Source organism: Sinohyriopsis cumingii, chromosome 7 (genome assembly GCF_028554795.1).
Source record: "Sinohyriopsis cumingii isolate HCF-2022 chromosome 7, ASM2855479v2, whole genome shotgun sequence".
In the NCBI taxonomy this organism is placed as follows: Eukaryota; Metazoa; Mollusca; class Bivalvia; order Unionida; family Unionidae; genus Sinohyriopsis; species Sinohyriopsis cumingii.
This window is the reverse complement of record NC_142967.1, coordinates 65,629,013-65,648,887: the sequence shown is the minus strand read 5'-3', so window position 1 is coordinate 65,648,887 and position 19,875 is coordinate 65,629,013. Positions and strand designations below refer to the sequence as shown.

At 36.4% G+C, this 19,875-nt stretch overlaps 1 protein-coding gene across 1 annotated transcript in view; it reads right to left on the bottom strand.

The window, feature by feature from the left end:
• Positions 1–14,067: 14,067 nt before the first annotated feature.
• The window catches only part of LOC149795421 (cytochrome P450 3A24-like), a 37,534-nt gene continuing 31,726 nt past the window's right edge, over positions 14,068–19,875 (bottom strand). The window contains exon 13 of the mRNA XM_089965215.1: positions 14,068–18,612. Within this exon, the coding sequence (XP_089821341.1) occupies positions 18,375–18,612 (238 nt within the window). The 3' untranslated portion in view covers positions 14,068–18,374. The remainder of the gene's footprint in view (positions 18,613–19,875) is intronic.

Here is a 19,875-nt window from a genome sequence, read left to right as displayed (position 1 = left end):
ATATACACACAGTACAACCCGTCACTGCTAATATAACACACAGATTCGCTGAATTCGCAGCTTTCAGAATCGTCAAACACAATTCCAACGTATTGAACAGTTCCAAATAATTCACACAGAAATATTGTAATCCGTACCGCTGCCACCAAAATGTTACATTCAGGTTCAAAGGACACACAAACGCCATGTAAGGGTCCTACAACTTTATGTAAAATAAAGCTACAATCTACACAAAACCTAGAAGAAAAAAACAGTGTTTCTTACAGTACCAAACTAAAAACTGCTTGCTGTACCACTTTGTTATTGTTCTAGTAATCGGTAAGGGTTAGAGAAAAGGTATCTTAATTAATTTAACATCTGTGCCTTATCAAATGGGCCCGAATAGTTCAGGCTCAATAAGCATGGGAAGATAAACAACAAAATGGAACCTGTTGCCAGTCTCTGATCTCAGATATCCAGAATGCTGAGATTAATGCTGTGGACAACTGTCTCTGCTAATAACTAGAATATTGTACAGCACTTAGAGTGAAATCATACTTATAACAGTTACTTAATTTTTTGTGCCATTCACGATGATCTTTCCTACCAATGCATGTATAGTTTGCCCATGTGGTAAACGCTTATCTTACATATGTGTGCACTGAGTGAAACAAAATAGCTTATAACCAGGAATCCTAGCCCACAGCAAAAAATGCCTGGTAAATATTTTAGGTTCTTTATAATCGTGCAAACCTTTCAAACACTACAAAAAATTCATACCAGTGACTCGTCATTTTTTAAACACTCTTACCGGATTTCTTTTAACGCTCTTACCGGATTTAAAATGAGCAAAATCCGTCGATGTGGAATGGGATGGGAAATTCTCAGATCCCACCTTGTGTATAATCATGTTTTCCAATGTAGAACGTTAAGGGGATTCACTCTTTTAGAACACGGAACCTGTATTTACCACGTGACCCTCTGCCTCAATCATAATGCACACTCTGACAAAACCTAGTCGATTTCCATTTTCACTAGTCCGAGTTTCCTCCAACCCTTGTCACCCCATTTTTGATATTTGGACATTTATGTTGGGGTGTAGGGTCAGAGTCCATTCCCTATCGAAAAGTTGGAATTCGCCGACACCAAATGGTGTCGGCATGGGGTAGCCGCTTATTAGCCGACCCAGTAAACTTGAATGAGCTTTCATTGAGATATACCTGCATGAAATCGATAGGAATAAGATTTATTTTCTCAGAAATTGCGATCATAGCATTCGTTATGTCTTTCATCCGCTGACAGACGAGACGAAATTACATCGTCGCTGCAATTTGACCTGGATCTGGCCATTTGCATTCCTAGTCACGTGACTACACAACTCTCGTAACCTACATGACAATGACATCAAAGGTCACACAGTCACGTGATATCAAGAATAAACCAGTTCTAGTGCTGCTGTAGGAAAACAAATCGAACATATAAATGAAAGTCACGTAATTTTTATATAAAAATGATGACAAAAAATCCTTCTTAAATATTTATTGTCAAAACAACGAACGAAAATCTGTAAATGTTGCAGCAATTTGAAGAAAACCAGATTCTCTACGCAGATAGATAATATGAATGTGGTAGTCAATCGACATCAACAAAACACATCGCTGACATATGCTCGATACTTTTTTAAGATGGTTTTCTCCGCCCTGCTGCGACATGTTTCTGGTCGTTGTTCTCAGAATAAATATGTTGAGAATTAAGTGTGCATTATATTTTTTTTTACAATCATTAAGTGATGTATATAATATGTCCAAATTCTATGTACAACAACTTTGGAAATTTGTTTATTGTCGATATCACGTGACTATATGACCTCTGATGTCAATGACATGTAGGTTGCGAGATTTGTATAGTCATGTGACTCGGAATGCAAATAGACATATCCAGGTCAAATGTCAGCAACGACGTACTATCGTCTCGTGTGTCAGCGGATTAAAGAGTGACGAATGTTATGCTCACGATTATTTTAGAAAATAAATCATATTCATGTCGATTTCATGCAGGTATATCTCGATGAAAGGTCATTCAGGTTTGCTGAGCCAGCTAGTAAGCGAATTCCATCTTTTCGATAGGAAATGTACTCTGACCCTACAACCCAACACAAATGTAGCAGTATTAAAAATGGGGTGACAGGGATCAGAAGAAACTCGAGACTACATTATCACTTGAGAATTTTATTATCAGCAATCAAGGTCAACATTAATTGCAAACGTGTACATTCTAAAGCGTGCATCGGTTGAAAATGCATCCGTTGTAATTTTTACTTTTCATACAAAGTGCCGGATTTTCCTAGTAGCAAAAGTAGCACACGCTACGAGCCCCACACCTTCAAGGGATCCGCGCTAAATGCTTTCAAGCTATAAATTACCTACATGTAAATAATACTATTACTAAAATGTCAAACATATTTTGACGTATTATCTGGCTGTATAGCAAATAAAAAAATAAAAATTACTTTTCTATGCAAGTTAAAAATGTGTGTGTGTTTTAATATTTATGTGGTTTTTTAAAAAAAATTATGGCTCTTTTATAACATATGCTACAAGACCCGCATTTGCTTCTACTACGGCACTGTTAATACATCATAGTCACATTATATTGAATCAATGGTGTGTGTGTGTGTGTGTGTGTGTGTGTGTGTGTGTGTGTGATTTAGATTTGTAACGTAGCTTTAACAATATTTCAGTCATATCACTACGATATTTGCAGTGTGACAGTTTATAGTGGTGTCTAGCACTGGGGCATAATGCGCAGACATGTAGCATGATGTCCCACCCAGTCACATTATCCTGACATCAGGCCGACCAGTCCTAACACTAACCTCTTAATGCCGAGGCCAAGCGAGGCAGCTGTTAGTACCATTTTTGCAAGTCTTTGGTATGACTCGGCAAGGGGTCGAACCCGCTACCTCCCGCATCCGAGGGGTACGCTCTACCACTAGGCCACCGGAGCGGTCTTGAATGAAAAGAAGATTAATTCTAGATCAAAGCTGGATCAAAGACGAGATAATTATTTTTAGTCAATTGTGTTTAATCTTAAGGACATGAGGAGACTTTTATGTTACCTGTTCACATTTTGTATCATTTGTCAAACTCTCTTTTAGTACACGAATCGGATGAGGCTGCATTGTATTACCTCGATGGTCACTGTTCATTCGACGATGATGGGTGTTTAAATTGAATTTAAAGTTTCCATTGAATTATTTCAGTGTAAATCTCTCTCTCTCTCTCTCTCTCTCTCTCTCTCTCTCTCTCTCTCTCTCTCTCTCTCTCTCTCTCGGGTCCCCGAGTGGCCGAGTGGTCTAAAGCGCTCACCGTTACGTATCACTGCCATCTCACCTCTGTCTGCGTGGGTTCGAGTCCAAGGCTCGGCTAACGTGGGTACGTGGGAAAGCCTGCCAGTAGCTTCTCGTGGGTCGGTGGTTCTTTCCTGGGTATTACAGTGTTCTTCCTCCACCAGTTATGCTGGCCGCCATGTATGGCCTATCTTGTGCTGAAAAATGGCGTTAAACCCTAGAACGACAACAACAACAACAACTCTCTCTCTCTCTCTCTCTCACACACACACACCCACACATACCATTTTTACTTCCATCCTCATTTTTTTATTCATTAAGCACTGATATTAGATAAAATTCCCCCTCGTCACCAGGATTTTGTCAGAAGTTTAATCCAGGCTTATCGAAATTCTTATTCAGCATGGACATTTTGAATGCCGGAATAAAAATTGCTTCAGTCCGACCCAGAATTTTCCAGTTCGTCAGTGTGGTATTTATTCCCGTCAAAGTGAACCGCATGTATGGTTATGCAACATTGTTTTAAAATAGTTTCGATTATATTGCTTGAATAATAAGGCTATTGATTAAAAGTAGTAACACGTTCGATGCAGTTAACATCATAAATTTAACGACAGCCTTGATTTCTTTTTACGTGTGTCGTTTAGAATTGCTGGATGAATGTAACATAAAAGTCGGCGCGAGGGAGTAGGTGAGTGGGCGCCAGGCGGAAGGGGGGGGGGCGGCTCGGGATTTTTTTTTTTTTTTTGCAGCTAAAATTTTCATTGTGTTTTGCCTTAATCTTTATGTAATGGGGCGATTCTTTAACAACTTAGGGGGGCGGGATAGGGAGGTTTGCAGCTGACATAAAATATGTTCTCTGTAGCACATCAAACTGTCGAGCCGCCACTGCCAATCGTTCACTTGTATTTATTTATTTATTTATTTATTTATTTATTGAGTCAGTTTTGCCAAGCATATCTATATCAATATATTTTGTTTACGGAATATAAGATTGTAAATCGCAAATGACCTAGATCTGACTGGCACACTTCTCGTATCTGAAGTATTATTATTCGTAAGCGGGGTTTATCTAATTGGATGTCGCTTAGCATTGTGTTTACCTAGGTATTTTAAGAAATACGTCATTTTACTACCTTGAAATTTTTACATTATTTTTGTAACAAAAGTCGGATTGTTATGACCTAAAGGTTTCGCGACTTATCATATCCCAGAACAATGTTCTACACCTTAGAAAACTAATTTAAATATAAAAAATGAATTTTAGTAGAAGATAACTTAATCTTTCCGTCTAAAAAGTAGTGTAGTTGTGACGTAAAACACAGAGGCTTTTAATTTACTTGATAAAGCGGTTATGTAAAAGGAAACAAATTATTACATGGATGCATTATGACACGAAAAGTTACCATACACAACAAAAACAAATGAAGACAATCTCATTTAACTACACAGTAACATTTAAGTGTTACTTTTGTTCTGAGCGATAAATGCTTTTGTTGATCAATATTTGGGAAAAAATAGACACCCCCTCCCCCAAGAAGAAAAAAACCGCCCCCAAAAAAACAACGCTTTAGTTCAAATAAAATATAACAGCCTAAATTATTTCAGCAATCCGATGGCTACTTCGCGTCGCACCCATTTCCATGTAATAATAAAGTGTTGAAAATACGCCCTATTTCCCATCATATGTTTAAATCAGGTTTAATCAATGGGAAAATTAAACGTCACAGCAATTCTTCTATACTGGTATCACGGCGGCATTATGTCATGCATCACCAGCTGTGATGAGTCATGTGATGATAGAGGGTCATACCCATTGCATCATCACTCACTCTGGGAGGTTGTACGCTTCAAACGTTATTAAACGGAGATTATGTAACAAGCTGAACTTATCAGTCTTACATAAAATATGCTGAACAGTCTGGATGTTGGCGCTTGCGTGGTCTTTTGTGGCGGAGAAAACCGGAGAACCAGGATAAACCCACCAACCTTTGATGCGCGAGCATCTTACACTTATAAATGCCAGAATCGGAGATTGAACCAAGGACCCCAGAGGAGCCAAGCGAGCCCGTCGCCACTGCACAACCCGATGAGCAGACTGTAAGATATCTATAAATGCCAAAGTCGGTCATTAGTTTTGTTCAATCAGAATCTCGCGTGACTCCAAGAGAACTACTCCGCGACTGAGAATCTGTGGTAAGGTTGAAATGCAGTAGATATTTTCTTTTCTTCTTCTTCAATCAAAGTTGGGCAATTGGCCCTAACAAATTCAATACGAGTTCAGACTATACAGGTTTTTATGTACAGAATATAAAACGGATTTATAACAGAGCCTTTAAAAACCATAGCGCCTTTAAATAACGAAAAATTTACTTTGAACTGTTTTGTTTGTTACAAAATAAATATTTTTATTTTCAAAAGGCCATATTTAAATGCTTTAAAATCTTACGCTCCCCGAATTTCGCCGTCTAAGCCTATTGCCTAATCTGGCTTGTGGGAAATCCGCCGTTTTTTTTATGCTCGATTCGAATGACGTGGTGTTCTGGCCTTTTATTGAAGATCAATTCATTGGCCCTAACTTGTTCATCTCAAGTATTCCGATGCAACCACAGCACAACTTTTCTGAACTGAGCTGGGTATAATTAATATACTAATTAAAGTAGTCTGTTGATGAATATGCAAGTATACCTGAGTTGTGAAGTTAATGTATTATTTATTACTATTATCATCATTGACGTTTACCGGACACCCATTAGCCAGATCTCGTTGAATCATGCGAATGTCTCGTTTTCGAGACTATCGCTGAGAATGTGCACGACACTAGCTAAACAACATATGCAACAAGCTCTTCCGATTGATCTGAGGTATGCTGTAAAATACTGTAAAACTTCGCTCTTTCTACTAACAAGAAATGAAGGTAGGATTCTTTGAGTGAAACAAATGAGAAAAAAAAAAAAAACAACATTTCACCAAATTAATTTATGTAGACTATCATGGAATGTTGGCATACATATTATAAATGCTTGAGAAATACAGATGAGAATGTTAACAGATTAGTTTTTCCAAAATATATACACACAAAGGCAATGATATTTAAAATACACGCATATTCCTCTCGTATTGGAACTACCTCGATATAAGTTTTTCATTCACAGATTATTCAGACACAATACGGTACGAATTTATGACGAGAATGAACTCGTGTGGGGTTCAACTACCATCAGTGTGCATCGCGACTCTGTTGGAAAATGTTCAGGCATACATTTTCCGTGGGAGTAAACATCAGGATGAAGATGATATCATGCAATCATGCCACACGTAACCTCAGGATGTGGATGTATTAGAGGCATGGTTCAATTACACAAAAAAATTTTTAAAAAAAATGGCCCTGTATAACACAATATGTTCTGGTTTCAAAACTTGTAACCACAGATGATGTAACATGAAATATCAAATGAAAGACAAGGATTATATTATTTGTTGAATGGGTCACATCATGCCATAACAAAATCCGTTAACTAATTTATAAATTACAATAAACATAAAAAAGTCACTAGAGTTAAAATAAGTGACAAAGGAAAAGGTAAATCAGATGTTTCCACCAACCGGAAACAGATATATCACAATTATACTAAAGTTATGGACAGGTATAAATGATGATTTTTTTCTTCTTAGCTCGACTGGACGAAGTCGAACTGGCTATTGTTCTGACCCCGGTGTCGGTGTCAGTACGCACACAACAAAATACACAGGTACAGTCCATTTCTTCATAGCTCCAAGGCAATAGCTCGGAATAGGTGTTTTGGTACCTACCCCGTAACACTTCTAAATACTATATGTTTTTTTTCTCCTTCAGATTATTGTTTTTGTTTTGTTTTCTCAACATCATGCTCGCGTCGAGCACCTGTGCACATATGTGCAGTAGTTGTACATTGCTAATTCAGTTTTGCTTCTTGTTGAATTCGTATTTGTTGCAGTGTATTCTGTTGCACCTACAGTCGTTCAATTTGTGAAGGGGATGCATCTCGATGAGTACTGAACCCTCATAAGTAAAGTAGGTTACTGCAGCCCACAATTCGGGTATTACTGGGTTGGGTTCCGTTTTGTTTTAACTGGTCATGTTTGAGCAAAATGAGTGAAGACATCGATATTATTACCATGTTTTCTGTGCCTTATATGCACATTTTACTTTCTTAGGTTAAGTTTGTACTTTTAGCTAATCCGAAATAGATTGAATATATGCTATGTACATATTATTATGTCTTGAACCATGCAGCTTGGTGAAGGGATGCGTCTTGATGAGCACTACTCCATTATTTCTATAGTAGGTCATTATTGCCGATATTTTATTCTTCACTGGGTTAAATGTTGTATCTGACGATCATTTCTAAGGCATTGTTCATGCTAGAACTGTGAAATCCATGATGATATACATGATTGTTACTAGTACGCCCTTTTTACGAAAGCAGTTCATCGTGATCTTTATTTCGTATTGTACTATCAGGGGTTATGCTTTAGCCACATGCTACGTGCACATTATCATTCTACATAATGAAACTTGATGACGGGATGCATTTCATTACTGCCCTTTCATTACATAAACAGTGGTCTCTCTAAAATGTATTTCATGTTTCAGTCACTTTGTTGAAATTGTTTGTTTAAAGCTAATTTATTATGTGTTGTTTATGTTTGAGTCAAGAAACTTGATAATTGCCAGAACCTCTATTAGTACTATATCTTTAAAACTAAAAACAAAGGCATTGTGGCCTACATGTTATGCTTTACTGAAACATGTTAAGTATGTATTTATATATAGCTCATAACTGCTTATATGTGTATGTGTTATTTACACCCTAACATATACCAAATAACCTGTCTGACCATAGCTACGATGTCGTAGCCTCAACTTGATTTTGTTGTGGTTGAGGCTACGAACTGATCCCATATCATGCAATGGAGCACACACACACACACAAAATCATCACTAAAGTCAGAAAAGCAAACAGTGTAGAAATCTACTACGTAAGTATAAACATGCTGTGAAAGAAGTTTGGCTTATTTTAAATTTATTAAGCCCTTACACGATAAAATAAATTGGCATGGTTATACTAACCTCACCGTAACCGCCATAACAGATAACGCGAGACTCTCGCCGTGACCCCTTTTCTACGTAAGACTTGCCAGACCATATTTGGATATTCTACCCTATGTTATTATCAATCAAGTGGCGAATAATGGCTTCTTGGTGGAATTTCAACGTTGCCGATAAACCGTATTTACTTTTAATGCGCAGAATTTCTGACTCGGACCGCGCCAAATTTTTACTACGATTTGTTTACGTTTCCAAATAAGGCCTCAATGTCCTTATATGGCACACAAACAAACGAGGTTGAAAACGGAAGTAATCATTATTTGAACTAATATGGCGGACGATCTAAACGAAAATATCGGATAAAAAATGTAAACGAGATTTTACAACTATTTCTACAATGATTTTCGATACTTCCGGTATTAAATAAGATGGCTACTCAATTTGTTGGATTATATGCAAAGAATATGTTCGAATTGTTGATATTAGGCTAAAAGAGCGCCGGGTGTGAATCACACCCGGCTTGCTCCATTGACACATATATGCTCATGTTAGTACCCTGTCCACGAGGTAGGAGTAAGGGTACTAATATTAGTACTAGTCTGACCAGTGTAACCGCTCCGGTGGCCTAGAGGTTAGAGCGCCCGCCTCGGCCGCAGGAGGTCGTGGTTTCGATCCCAGGCTGAGTCATACAAAAGACTTACAAAAATGGTACTAACAGTTGCCTCTCTTGGCGCTCAGCATCAAGAGGTTAGTGTTGGGACTGGTCGGCCTCGTGTCAGTATAAGGTGACTGGGTGGGACATCATGCTACATGTCTGCGGCATGATGCTCCAGTGCTAGACATCACTATAAACTGTCACACTGCAGACATCGTAGCGATCTGACTGAAAAATTGTTAAAGCTACGTTAAAAATCCAAATCACACACACACACACACACACACACACACACTGTCAGGCTAACCGCGTACTGCATATGTGAATGGCTGAAAGAATTAGGCTAGTGGACTACCTGCTTGTCACGTGACACCTCAGCTATGTTAGCTAATCACTGTAGTTACTGATGCATATAACCCCAAGATATCCAAAAGCCTACGACTTTCAACCAGTAAAATTGGGCTGTTCGGGGAAGACAGTGATATCAGAATCTGAAGCAGATTGCAAGAGCAACAGTTTAAGGAAATAATACCAAAGTAATCTCTGGTTTATATTAACTAATTATATTAAGTATTCCTACTTTGATATCAGCGAAAAGAATGTTCTTATTACGTACTTAAGTGTTAGATAAAGAACGTTATTGACAGATTAAACTTCATATTTGTTTCACATGAGAAAAACATTACCATATATTTTCTTACATCTGAAAATACACGTATTTTCATCTTGTCATGTTATGTTTGATTGTGTGTGCTTTATACGTTCTATCTGTAGCAACAGAGCAAAATAACTATAAACTGCATTACTCTTCAGACATGGACATTAATATTTTTTCTGAAGATTGATTCGACGCCGTTTGCGGCTCTTTGAAGCTATTTCCACTTAATTCATAGAAAAGAACGATAACCGTCTATGCTGCATTGCTAAATGACAAAAAAAAAACCAATCCCATGACTCTTTTAAGTCACTGATACTTTTATGAAAGCGAGGTGACTTTACGAAAGATGGTGGGTGGTGTTTTTTTCTAAAGAGTTTGGTTTTCTAGGTTTCTATCCTGCAGCCAATGCCCGTTATGTTTCGCCTAGAGGTATCTCAAATCAAATAGTTTAACTCGAGGCTTCGCCACTCGATCAAATATCACTTTTTTGTACCACATGATGAAATATATCTGGTATTAATGTACTAAAATAAAATATCCTCTTTTTGCTGTTTTGATGCCTGTACGCTCTGTCGCAGTAGGTTAGTAGGTTGATAGGTATGTAGGTTTTGGTAGGTAGTTTGGTAGGTAGGTTTGGTATATATGTCCATGTCCGCAGAATACTAGCAAACTAGTGCCAATTGAAAAGTTCTAAAAATGTAGAAACGAAAAGGGCACAAAAGATCTTTAATAAAGGGGCGGACAGTCAGTTGTTAAAATCACTTTAGTCAAGGTGTATTATCTTCATGAGAATTAATGAACACGTACGTTACCGAAGAATACTAATAACCCTTTTTTGAGGAGCTACGTGATTACACTCTGGTTTTTAATGTACATTAGTGTTCTTTCATACCCAATTCATTCACATCCATGCGTCATTATATATTAATTCAAATGACAACAATATCTATTATTATTATTAGTAGTAGTAATAGTAGTAGTAGTAGTAGTAGTAGCAGTAGCAGTAGTAGTAGTAGTAGTAGTAGTAGTAGTGGCCTCCGGTTGGAGAAAGAATCCTATACTTCAAACATTCCGATCTTTGAAAACTTTTCATATCGAAGTAAAGAATGAATGTTAATTAATTTTTTCGTAGGAATTAATCATTGCAGTTGTGTCCTTAGACTCATAGATTTTAAAAAGTTGTATAGTTCTTTGTTCTTTTTTGTCTTAAATTTCGTGGTTTGCAGCAACCACGAAATCCAGGAAAATTGGTATTCACCAACAAAATAGTGAATTAAGGGTATATTCTAACCCCGTGGATGTAATCCCGTTAATATATATATATATATATATATATATATATATATATATATATATATATATATATATATATATATATATATATATATATATATATATATATATATATATATATATATATATATATATATATATTGTTACACGGGGGTAAGTGAATGTCCCTCCGTATTTGGTTTTCGTTATCTAGGGGTTGACCGCCCTCGATGTTATTGCCCGGTTCGAGTAAATATAAATATAAGTGGTGAAACTTATAGGTGGAATAGATAGAGATCTGAGCAGGTATATAGAACAAACCAACACGAGCCCCCGTACATGTAAACAAACAATTTAATCAATTACATACAAACACTGTGAAAATTCATTACATCAGGAATGTACTCTGCTTTTAAAAATTTAACTTTCACCGAAATACAAAGAAAACGCAAATAGATTAAAATAAGATAGTCGATCTGTTACTGATAGATTTAGTTCATCATAGGATCGAGTGAACAATCGAAGTCAGCGTCTTGTACGGTTTCATAACCTGCTCGTCCTCAGTCTGTTTTTGCTTCCTCTGTCGCTGTTCAGACCCTTGGATCTCGGGATGATACTTTCTACCACCCGTCTCAGGACACTCTCATAATACTTCTTCAGAAATTAATACGTCGCAGGGTTGCGTCACAGGATTATATGTCTCACTGCACTCTTCTCTATGCTTCTCCGTATAGGTCTCAGAATAACATCACCTCATTCGTTCCATACATCTCTGGAGCTATTTTCTCCCTTTTAGATAAATATAAATAGAGACAACCTAAATTTCACGTTATTTATGAAACGGTTAATTCTTCATTATTCTCCCTCGTTATCAGATTTCACTATCAGTGCTAAAACAGACGCTAAGGCTATCAATCGACTCCACATGTCCTATAATGACCCTAGTTAGTCAAATGGCTAATTCGTTACGCCTTGACCTTACACATTACCACATACACAGCGAATAAATAGGATACATCACGTCAATCAATTACTAGATCATTTCCGTCAATACACACTTATTCTTAATCATACGTGAAATCTTCTAAATTCGGCGAATTCACACGGATTCTTGAAATCATATTAACTAATGTAATGCATTAAGTTCTTAGAACATAATTCTTAGGCAAACAAGACGACAAATTCAAACAATTCGTCAAACTTATCTAAAGAAGATTAATGTACAACTTCCTATGCATAAACTCAACACAGTTATACTTCATAAAGCAAATTATTACACGAATGTAGAGAAAGATTCATGCAGATACAAATAAATAACTTCAGCAAAGCATTATATATGGCATCAACAAATTACATGGAATTGTCACACTACCTTTGCTGTCACGTTTCTCCCTCTAATCGGTAAATTAGTTCGTCGGTTCCTTTCGACAATCGTACCCTTTTTGGACAACAGTTTTACGGAAATTTCTTGCAAATTCCCGGAGTCGTAACCTTAGGGTCCCCTCTTGTAGGAGAAGCTTAGACTGATTAAAATTCGATGCCAGCGATATTAAAACCTATGAAATTTTGTGTTGGAACACTCCCTCTCATTTAACGTACCAATCAGAATCAAATATCTCTGCCGCCTTTTTCCAGAGGCGCCAAAGTCAGGGTCAACTTGACCCTGGTAGTTTGAGTAACAGAGAGTTTCTGCGTTCTCTCGATTGTGACAACTTTACCATGAAAATGAAGTTTTCCTTGTCCTAAATTGTCCGCCTGACTGCTGTATAAACAAATGTTTAATTAGGAACAGAATTCTCCCTCTAAAGGACATTACCATACACGGTAGTATGGCGATATGATACGCGCTTGTCTCCATAAATCGAATTAATGGTTGTCTGGTCTCAGCTAATGTATTCTTGTTAGATCGACATAAAATTTGCCACTTCACATATATGTGTATATATATATATATATATATATATATATATATATATATATATATATATATATATATATATATATATATATATATATATATATATATATATATATATATGTATATGTATATAAGTATATGTATGTATATGTGCATATATATATATATATATATATATATATATATATATATATATATATATATATATATATATATATATATATATGGAACAAAAATGCCATCTCGAAACATGTTGTATGTACGTCTTCGAGCGCCATAATCCACGAGTGTCATAACTTTATTTGGTAGCATAATTTATGTGATATTATAATAACAAACCAATGAAAATGAACGCAAATGCAATATCATTTATTTACCAGAGAATTTTAACCCTCTAATTTATACACATGTACTATACATGCCTATTTTCATATTCATTCGCCATCCAGTTGCAGATAACGCAGCAATAAGGAAGGGGACATAGGCTAATGACTTGAGCTCCTCAACTGGTAAATTTACGCCCTAAATTAAACACTTTGATATATACGTTATGGGCATTTGCAATCTTGCACTTTTAACGACTCCCCAAAAAGTGTTTTGTCTCTCATACAACGCGGTTGTGCTTGAAAAATCTCCAGATACAAACTGTAGATATAATCCTTGATTTTGATTTCAATAGTTTTAAGATTTATACAGTCATGTTCTAAAATACGAAGCGTTTGACTGAAATAAATAAATGACTCATGTAACTTTAGCTACTTTTGGAAGCCTTCGAAGATTTTTTACTATTGCCTTTAATAAAGTCACAAAAATATAAGCGTTTTTCATTTTGCATACATTATGTTGGCGGAGTGCGGGAAAAAATAGGCAACTGAAATGTACAAGCTAAATATATTCCATTAGAAGTTGAGTCAAACTGCAAACAACAAAGACCCTTATTTGCCATCGCATAATGTTCCGGAAGATGATGATCTGTTGTTTGCTCGACAGATTACTACTAACAATCTGCATTGACCCGGATTCGCCGGCATTTTATGAGAGAGAGAGAGAGAGAGATTGTTTGTTGTAAGATTCATTAACTTGTATAATGTACCACTCGACCTCCAACAAAAAACTTAAAAGAAGAAAACTATGAAGCCGTATATTTGTTTCTCAGAATCTATTTTATTTTAACGTTATTTCAAAGGCCATATAATAACGATGGCAGCATTAACAAGCATAAAAAATATTGTACAGAGACATTCACGCATTACATTTCTCGCTATTCTTTGGCTGGAAGAAATGTAGGTACACAAATCGAACAATACATACAATCAACAAGATCTCCATGTGAACAAAATCTGTCACCATTTAATAATGACATCCATAAAGTTCTCTTGGATAAAATGAAAGTACGAAACTTTAACACAAAATTAGTTTAGTGTGAAATACATTAGTCTAGTGTGAAATAAATTAGTCTAGTGTGAAATAAATTAGTCTGAAATAAATTAGTCTAGTGTGAAATAAATTAGTCTGAAATAAATTAGTCTAGTGTGAAATAAATTAGTCTAGTCTGAAGGAGTTATTTGCTGGACATGCTCTATTTCAAAACGTGAGCACAGATTACAACATATAGACCAATGTTAGCAAGGCTACCAGCGGTCAGTTTTATCGTCAGTGCTCACAAATTTGGTTGGTTTAATTTAGTTTTGTCGGGGTTTAACGCCACATTTAAGCACATGAAGGGCTATACATGGTGTCCAGAATATGTAGCGAAATATGCCTGGGAAGATCTGCCGACCGACGGGAAACTACTGGCAAACTTTCTCACATGCCCACATTGGTCGTGCAGATTCTGGAACCCATGCGGGCAAATATGACATACGTCAGTTATTTGTAAAGGCGAGCGCGTTAGACAAATAGGTCACCCAGGTCCTTGGCTAGAAATTTATTTTAGAGGAGTATAAACTGAAGGCTGGTCCTATATAACTTAACCATTTTCATCATGCGATACTGCGACAAAATCAACATATACATTACTAATAAAGTCACCGACAGAACGATTCCATTGAAGTATGCGTTTTTTTGTCTAGATTAAATAACACATACTGCAATCATCACATCCTTGCATAATCGGTAGTATATTCAATGACTTTAAGTCCAGTATGATCGGTGTCTAGTACATTTCTTGACTAGAAACTCTAGACTAATAAACACAAAATTAACAAGGATGTAGAAAAAAAGGATAAATGGTTTAAGAACTGTTTTTACATATAGATACATTGCCAATGAGTCAGTAGAATTCGGATGAAGATAGTCAGAAAATCACCAAGTATCATGTTACTAACTAATCTTTAATAACTGCGCTAAAAATAATTAATAAAAATCAAGTTGTATACTACTCCGTACTCGGACGTCTAATTGGTCAATTATCGAAAGTGAGAGGAAGGAAAAAGAAAATGTTAAAGATATCACCAATGAGTGAAGAAAACATATCTCCAATTTGTAAAGTATTTGTTGGAATAATGTTAATGAATTCATTGATACTTGGATACCTCAAGCACGAGTCACTCGATTACTCTGCAATACACGAATGACTCATTGACTCCAGGAATAAACCTTTCACTTGCCCGCAACCAAGACAATCTAAAATAACCGAACACAATTTTGGAACCTGCAGAACTTTTCTTTGTCGACGTTTTACTGCATTTTAATGTTCGTGATATGGATATTGTTGTTGTTGTTGTAGGGTTTAACGCCATTTTTCAGCACACGATAGGCTATACATGGCGGCCAGTATCAATGGTGGAGGAAAAACCCGGGGAAAAACCCTGGGAAGAACCATCGACCCACGAGAAGCTACTGGCAAGCTTTCTCACATACCCACATTGGCCGAATCCGAGACTCGAACCCACGCAGACAGAGGTGAGATGGCAGTGATCCGTAACGGAGAGCGCTTTAGACCACTCGGCCACTCGGGGCCCTCGTGATATGGAAGGTTTGGCTAATTAATTTTTGCGGGATCAAAGATACTTTCATTATTTAGTCAAGTAATAACATGTACATATAGTCAGGATTACTTGACGACTATTGCTACTTATTTCCTACTTTCATAATATATAAACAAACACGGCATTGGAAAAAAATTCGATTTATACTGCAGAATTCAACCCGCATAAATTACAATCAACATTTTTACATCCCTTACTGGCCAACTAACTATTTAACAAGCTAAATAAATAGATAGATAGATAAATAAATAAATAATTTCTTCAAAAAATGGTGATGCCTAAAATCACGTGGTTTAACAGGAATATAGTACAATTGGTTTTAAACAGGACTTACAGTACAATGTTGACTATTGTTTTTGCCGAGGAAATGAGAGCTGAATGCCTATACCAGGGATTACGGGGCATACTCTTTATCAGCTCAGCTATCTTGAATACGTGTATGCTTTATTGCAATGGTACATACTAAGAGCCCATAAACTTTCATTGTTAGCACAAATTCAAATTGTATTCTGATATTATAACATATAAGATAAAATGCCCGGGTGGCACATTGGTGGCATGCAAGACTCACAACTGGAAACGCGAGAACTCGATAGGGCTGTCATCGGATCAACCCCAGCCGGATGCCGTGCTGTGTCCTTGGGCAAGACACTCTATTCCAACTGCATCGGCAACATGTTACTGTGTCGTAAAACACCAAAACCAAAACGATTACTTTAAACGATTTATAAAATTAAACTTTAAATACAACATTAACCAAAACGGTATCACAATTCTGTAGAAAAGTACAAAACAGGACCATACTATACAAAAATAAGTATTTTACAGCGAAATTTTTGTAAATAACAAAAATGAAAATGAAATTACTATGACCCTTAAGCGCAAGTAGTGAAAACGTTAGAATACAATTAAATCAGAGGAATGCAATTTAAAAAAAAAACAAAACATGTATATAATTTTTTTTTGGAAATGAAAAAAAACCCCCATAGAAATGGTGCTAAAATGAAAAAATGGGGTTAAATGTATTGGCCTATTCCGTTTCCGATCAGAATCAAGCCTAGAATGTTAGCAAGAGCTTTTATGTGTATCCAAATTTAACATTTTGGTTCGCCGGAAAATGCATCGTAGTTGTTATCACGTCATAATAACTTTATTGGCATCACAATGACTAGATGACATGGTATGACAAACATATAAGGAAAGAATCGTTTCAGGCTATATAAACTGAAAGATTTTTTTAATTTTTCATTACAAACTCACAGAAATAAAAATAAAGTTAAAAAACGCAGGTATTTCATTGATCGTTGAAATTTCGTCAAGTATTATTTTCATCACTCATACAAGAATATGTTCTTGATACATATAACCGCATGACCGTCCGCCCAAACAGTTAAGAATACGGGAGGGATCACTTCGATGACTTCCAAGTCTTCTTCACTAAGTCGAACTATCGACTCGCATCGGAAAGAGATGGGGATGTTCTGAATGGCTATCATGTCTTTCAGATAGGCCTCGGTGAATATCTGATAACATGACTCCAAAACAACGTAATGAAGCACGATTGTTTGTTTAAAACGTACTAATTTCTTGAGTTTAGAAGTTCATATCTTTGGAATAGAAAATAGCAGTGGTTACAATAAAACTATGAAAAAGGACAGGTACCCGGATCGGTCGATTTTTTTACTACTCGGAAATACACCACAGTGCAGGATTTTAAGATAAAAATTTGATCTTGCCGAATCTGGTTCCAGTGGATAAACCAGATCCGGTAATTACCAACCGGGCCGGATCCCAGGACCTGGTATCCGGCAAAATGTGCCTACCCGTCCATCACTATAAAGGACATACAAGGCATGAAAAAGTCTTCGACAAACTATGAAATGACAAATAGACATTCGGGCTAGATTTTGAATTGAAGTCTGTCACATGCGCACAAAATTACCACAGTCCTCGAAAATAATTTGCGGCTTAACAAACTCATCGTATCACCAACGAAAAATTCACGACATAAAATCTATCATCTCACTAGTCATGTATAATTGCACATATGTCCACTTAGCAGTCTTGACAGCGCGTTTTACATCCACCTGCCACTCCATACACTATTCTTGACGCATAAAGCCCCGATGATGCGAGAGATATGATGTCAAGAAAACATGTGCATTTCTACACACAGAACTTTTTATGAAAACTACGATACGAGGATGCAGAATAATTTGTTTTGTCTACATATGAATCAAACATCCCCGTCCGAAACTTGGATCAGCATATGGGATTTCATCATCTCCATACGCCTATTGATGCACATATCATGATGTTTAACAATACATTGTCCAACTGCAGTTAATGTCACTATTCCTGGAAACATGGCACGGCGACGACATGTGTCCTGAATACTGAGGTAAGTCTGTATAAAAATGGATGGATTTTCGATTGGTTCATTTAAATAATAGGCAGTTATTTATCGCCTGAACGCTTTGACATGAACACCATTCTTTGGGAAGATTGTTGCACCTTCAACCACTTCTAAAGGTCCTTGAGATAAACTTCCAAGCGTTAAGGTGAACTCTTTAAACACTCTAACTATTGTCATTTTGCCCTCCAGTTGGGCCAGACGAAGGCCAACACACGTCCTGGGACCACCACCAAACGGAATCCAAGCCATAGGGTGTCGACTTCGTTTGCTCTCTTCCCGGAACCTGCAATCAGTGAAAATTAACTAAAATGCTAGGTCTATGAAAATAACACCAAAGTGAAGAAAGAAACATATCCCTTGCATGTTGCCAAATCGTGCGAGTGTACCATGAATTTAAGACTCATTGCTAAAAAAGAAAAACCTTATTTAAATAAGCGTATAGGGTCTCACTGACTGAACATCATTTATATGACAATTTTAGACGACAACGACGATGATAATAATAATAATAATAATAATAATAATAAGAAGAAGAAGAAGAAGAAGAAGAAGAAGAAGAAGTAATTCAACGTCAGTGCTTCCCTTACAAATACAAGTGTGGTCTGGAAAATGTCATATGTTCATTTTTCATTTTTATGTTATAATACTATTTCAAGCGTACACCTGTACTGCATATATGAATGGCCCTGCCGTCCTCGCAAAATCAGAAAGCCAAGTCATGCAATCCATCAATCTTTCTTAACTCTTCAATAAAAACGAATTACTAACACAAACAGTTTTGTTAAATATTTCATTGTATCTTCAATTTTTACCCCTTGAAAATATCATCGGAAGAAATTGTTTCTTCTAATGACAATAACATATATTCAGACATTTTAATCAAACTTTCACAACACATTCGAAAACGTTTCTGAACTAGAAAAATAGCTGATACTTGTCGAGGTTGAATCAATATGTAAATCAATACGTAAATCAATACGTAAATCAATATTGTTTAAATTCTGGTCAAATATTGGATGAACTATGTGGATTGGCACAACCTAAATCTTCACTGGCAAGACTCTATTCTTTCTTTAATTATATTTTTTGTTGTGGGAGCGATGAACGGCACCCTACGCGACGATTTTCTTTCTAGCTAATGAGATCATTGTAAAGTGTTCGTTCAGAACAATGGGGTCGGTTAGATCCATTTCACATTTGTCCTGATAGACTTCAGTCGGTCCCCCGCTAACAATTAATGAAAGCCCTTATGTAGCGATTGTATTGTCTGAGCTACGAATGTAACATTTCGCCATTGAAACAGGTAAGTTCTCCTTAACTAAATTCTTCGCGGGAGATACGGACAATATTTGGACTATAAGAGATTACACTGAATTCATTTTATACTTCTTGAAAGCATGTTAAGAAAAAAACTGAACCACAAAGAATACAATTGGAATGAAATCGTGAAGCATTTTGTTTACATGTTGTTCTTCTTTTGTGTCCTGAACAATCAAGTAGACATGTAGTCTAATTTCACAAATTATTGGTAAAGCTGAAGTAATTT